The sequence below is a fragment of the Micromys minutus genome, assembly GCF_963924665.1.
Source record: "Micromys minutus genome assembly, chromosome: 1".
NCBI lineage: Eukaryota > Metazoa > Chordata > Mammalia > Rodentia > Muridae > Micromys > Micromys minutus.
Genome location: NC_137969.1, coordinates 85,737,576 through 85,741,463, shown reverse-complemented (window position 1 = coordinate 85,741,463; position 3,888 = coordinate 85,737,576). Strand labels below are relative to the sequence as shown.

At 51.3% G+C, this 3,888-nt stretch overlaps 1 protein-coding gene across 1 annotated transcript; it reads right to left on the bottom strand.

The window, feature by feature from the left end:
- Positions 1–1,627: 1,627 nt before the first annotated feature.
- On the bottom strand, positions 1,628–3,664 carry IER5 (immediate early response 5). The gene has a single exon (XM_080910215.1). The coding sequence runs from the start codon at positions 3,482–3,484 to the stop codon at positions 2,579–2,581; it is 906 nt and encodes a 301-aa protein (XP_080766341.1). The 5' UTR covers positions 3,485–3,664; the 3' UTR covers positions 1,628–2,578.
- Between the last annotated feature and the right edge of the window lie 224 nt (positions 3,665–3,888).

Below are 3,888 nucleotides of genomic sequence, written 5' to 3'. Positions count from 1 at the left end.
CTCTTCTATTTTACACTTGAAAGTAACCACAGTGAAGAAGCAGAATTGAAGCAACATGAAGTACTCAGAGCAGTTTCAGGACCAAGCCATAAAAATGCAGGCACTCTGACTCCAGAGCCCATGCTGTTGCAACATTCAGTTCCGGCAACAAAAAGATGTAAAACCTTTTTCCAATTTACTTCTCTAAATTAAGCAGACACATGGTCCCATGGTTCATCTTTGTACGCAATCGAAAATGAAGAGGGGCCTTAGTCTCATCTAAAACAAACATACAGCTCTCTTGACACCAAATGTGACCCCTTTCAAATATAAAGCACACCAAGACAGCTGTTCAAGCAAAACTGCATTCTAGTAACAGGAAATGGCCACAGAGTGAAGGCCCTGGACACCTTCAATTTAGTCACTTAATGGATCCTTAGTAGTAATAGTAGAGCATAAGTAGCTAATTTCTGGGAGAAAAAAACTGAATAGCACCCTGATTAAAGCATGTTTCATTCTATGTATTATTATCCTATACATTATGTATATATTATTATTGTGCTAATGGGTTACAGTGCCCCTGCTTAAAGAACCAGTCATACTCCTACAGAAAGAGCAAAGCAATGGCCTATTCAACTATGATAGTTCATATAATTAGAACATAAGCTAAGGCCAAGGAGCATATTTCATGTGCTCATTTTGTCTAAAGGCAATTTAGCCTTTGCTTCTTTCCTGTTTCTGCCTCTTAAGCCTTCTACTTAGTTAGAAACTGGTGGCATCTTTTGAAGTACTAGCAATTATATTTAAAACTTAGTGTCTAATTGGTTTGCTCCTAAGAGATTACCTCTTAAGTACTGAACATTTTCCCTTAGACAAAACAGTCTCTTTAAATTGTCCTGGCTGTCATCTGTTTATCGTGACCAAAACCACTTATGTCATCATGTAGGTGACAAGAGCAAATCAGGAAGTTCTGCTACATGAGAATTAAATTTACCCAGCCTTCCTTAGTCTCCTTCCTTCTCCGGTTTGATACACACAATTTCACTTTCAGCATTTACTTTCTACAACTAAATTCAAACGTCAACCTTGACATCTAGTGGGACATCTGAACATTTAGACAAGTCAGTCTCATCGGTTTCTTCATGATAGGTCCTCATAAAACCTCTGACGTTGCTATCTATCCCCCACCACCCCAATTCAAATCTAAAAATTGACACATGGCCTGTTCGTGTTCCTGTTTCGGAACAAAGTTTTGGTGGAAATATCTGATATTGAAAAGGCTGTAAAGCTTGACGTTTAATATATTATTTAATATTAAAGATTTTATCAGATCAAACTATAGAAAACCAAACTGGCCTGTTATAGAGAAAGCTGTTTTAGAGGCAGGTCTGAAACTACCAGTTATTAATACCAGTATCTATTAGTATGGGGATATGCGTGAAAACAAAAAACAAAACCCTTAAACGTGTCTCTCTTTATACTTACTCAAGTCAGCCAACAATGTCCCTAGCCTGTGAATGGCTGATACTAAGAACCACACCTTCCATTTCCCAGTCTGGCTGCCCCTCCCCCACCTTGTTGGAAACCCAGACAAGTGATTACATACATACAAGCAGGCAGTGGAGTTGCTTCAAAATATTTAATACGTGTTAGACACGTAGTTACATTTTTATACAAAAATCAATACAGAGGAGGAGAAAATACTGTACAAAAACCTTATCAGCTCCCCCAACCTTTATACAACAAAGACTGGAGTCACCATATCTACAAAACCATAAGGTCCTTCCACTTAGAGCTCGTCTGTAAACTTTGTTTCATTAAACACTTTTTAAAAGCACTGTGTAGTAAGTTCTGAGCTAGAGCTTTTAAAAATATATCTTTTCTCTATAAACTCCGTATTTCCAAGCTTGAACTCTTCTGTGAAGTTCAGCAAGCTTTTTTTTTCCCTGTGGGGAATTGAAGCTCCCTTAATGTTCTGCTTTCCCAGAGTAATCACAGGGTAGAAGCGCTTCTTCTGTGCCAGAGAAAGATGGGGAGGGAGGAAAATAGTACAAGTTTCTACTCCAGACGAACTCCCTCTAGTCTGAGGAAATCCTGTGAGAAAACGCCACTCCGCGCCCCGGTGCGGTCTTAGCTTTCACGAGAGAGGTGTGTGTAAAGTCCCTCTCTTCCCCAAGATCGAACGGGGAACTCCCCTGCCTCGAGCCTTTCAGCAGCTTCCTTTTCTGTGCTGCTGGCAGAGGAAAGTCCCCGTCTGCACCCCCAAAGTCTCAAGCCCGGGGGAAGGGGTGGTGCATTCCAGAACCACAGAACAGTCTCAACACAAGACAAACTTACACACGGACACACACACAGATACAAAAGTTAACGATCGATGGTCCTCTTCCAATAAGCCTCCACTCTAGGTCTCAGGATGAGACTCGAGAGCCACGGTCCAGCCGGGCTGCCCCTTCCGGGGCGATGTGCTGCCCGGCAGCAACCAGTCTCCCTCACGCGCCCAGCGCCTACGGTCTCGGCACGTCCTCGCCGCCGGGAAAGGCCCCGGCCGCACTTCGGGGACTCCCGCTGCTCAAGCTCCAGCCGCTCGGGTCCCGAGGGCTCAGAAGGCCACGATGGCTGTGCTCCAGGGGCTCATGTCTCTCAGCACCGGCTTGTCGCAGCAGATCTGCCCGGGCTCGGCGGCTTCCGGACCGCCCTCCTCCGTCTCCTCTTCTTCCCGGCCGCCCGAAGGGCTTTTCCGAAGAAGCCCAGAGAAGCTCGACCCAAAGATGCTGATGAGGTTTGCCACGTTCCCGGTCTCCATCTCCTCATCGGTGTCCTCCTCGCCGGTGACCGGCTGCTCCTCTGAGTTCCGGCGCGGCTTCTTGAGAGGGGTAGAGCCGGGCGCCGAGCAGCCCGCGCGGCCGCCACCCACCCCCGCTGCGCCACGCTTCCTGGGACACGGGGCAGGTGGCGCGGGGGACCGCTCCTCCACGGCCGAAGGGCAGCCGCACGGGCGGCGCACTGCCCGGGGCCCCTCGGGGCACGCGTCGGAGTCACCTCCAGAAGGCGCCGCGCGCGGACGTTCCACGCGGCCCCAAGCAGCTGCCGCCGAGTCCTCCTCTCCGCCCCGGAGAACGTCTCCCGCTCCGGACACCGCGGCCACCGGTTCTGAGCTTCCCGCTCCCAGTGTGTGGCACACGGAGGGACGCTGAGGCTGAGGCTGCGGCTCGGGCTCCGGCCAGGCGGCGCGGGCGACCGGCGGGGGCGGCTCTCCCCAGCCGGAGGGTGGCCCGGCTACCGACTCTCCGGGCTGCTGAGGCGGCGGCACCGTCGGGGTCCCCGCAGGGCCGGCCAGATACAGGCCAGGGCAGGGGTCACTCAGGTAGACTTGGCGGGCGCTGCGCAGCACCAATGACACCAAGAGGTTCTTGTGCAGCTTGATGCCGCCGCGCTGGACCCGCGAGTTGTAGATCTTGCCCAGGGAGATGCTGACGATGCGGTGAGCCTCCAGCTTGAACTCCATCCTGCCTCCTCTTCCAGACGATTGGGTGAGTGCCTGCTTGCCTTCTGAAGCTGCGAGAGGAGCGGGAGGAGGAAACAGGTTCCCCTCTGTGGTTGTACCCTCGGCTTCAGAAAGCTCGGTGGAGAAAAGACCTGGTGACGCGTAGTTCTCTCCGCCTCCTGTCCTCAGACAACAGACCCGTTCTGGGCCGGCCTCAAAACTGAGCGCTGCGGGGCCACTCGGCGATTTATATATGCTCCGTGAACGCCAATCACAAAGCGCCGCCAACCGTTCTGGGCGGGCCGATGCGACTCGTGCGCCGCCCCCGGCCAATCAGAGGCAGAGGAGGAGCCCCAGGGCCGGTTCAAACGTTAGTCCCGCGGAGCAAGCTCTTAAAGGGGAGCTCGCAGACGCCCCTTTGATCA

What these genes read in the sequence shown, in the direction of transcription:
- IER5 (XM_080910215.1), bottom strand. Translation starts at nt 3,484, where the DNA reads ATGGAGTTCAAGCTGGAGGCTCACCGCATCGTCAGCATCTCCCTGGGC.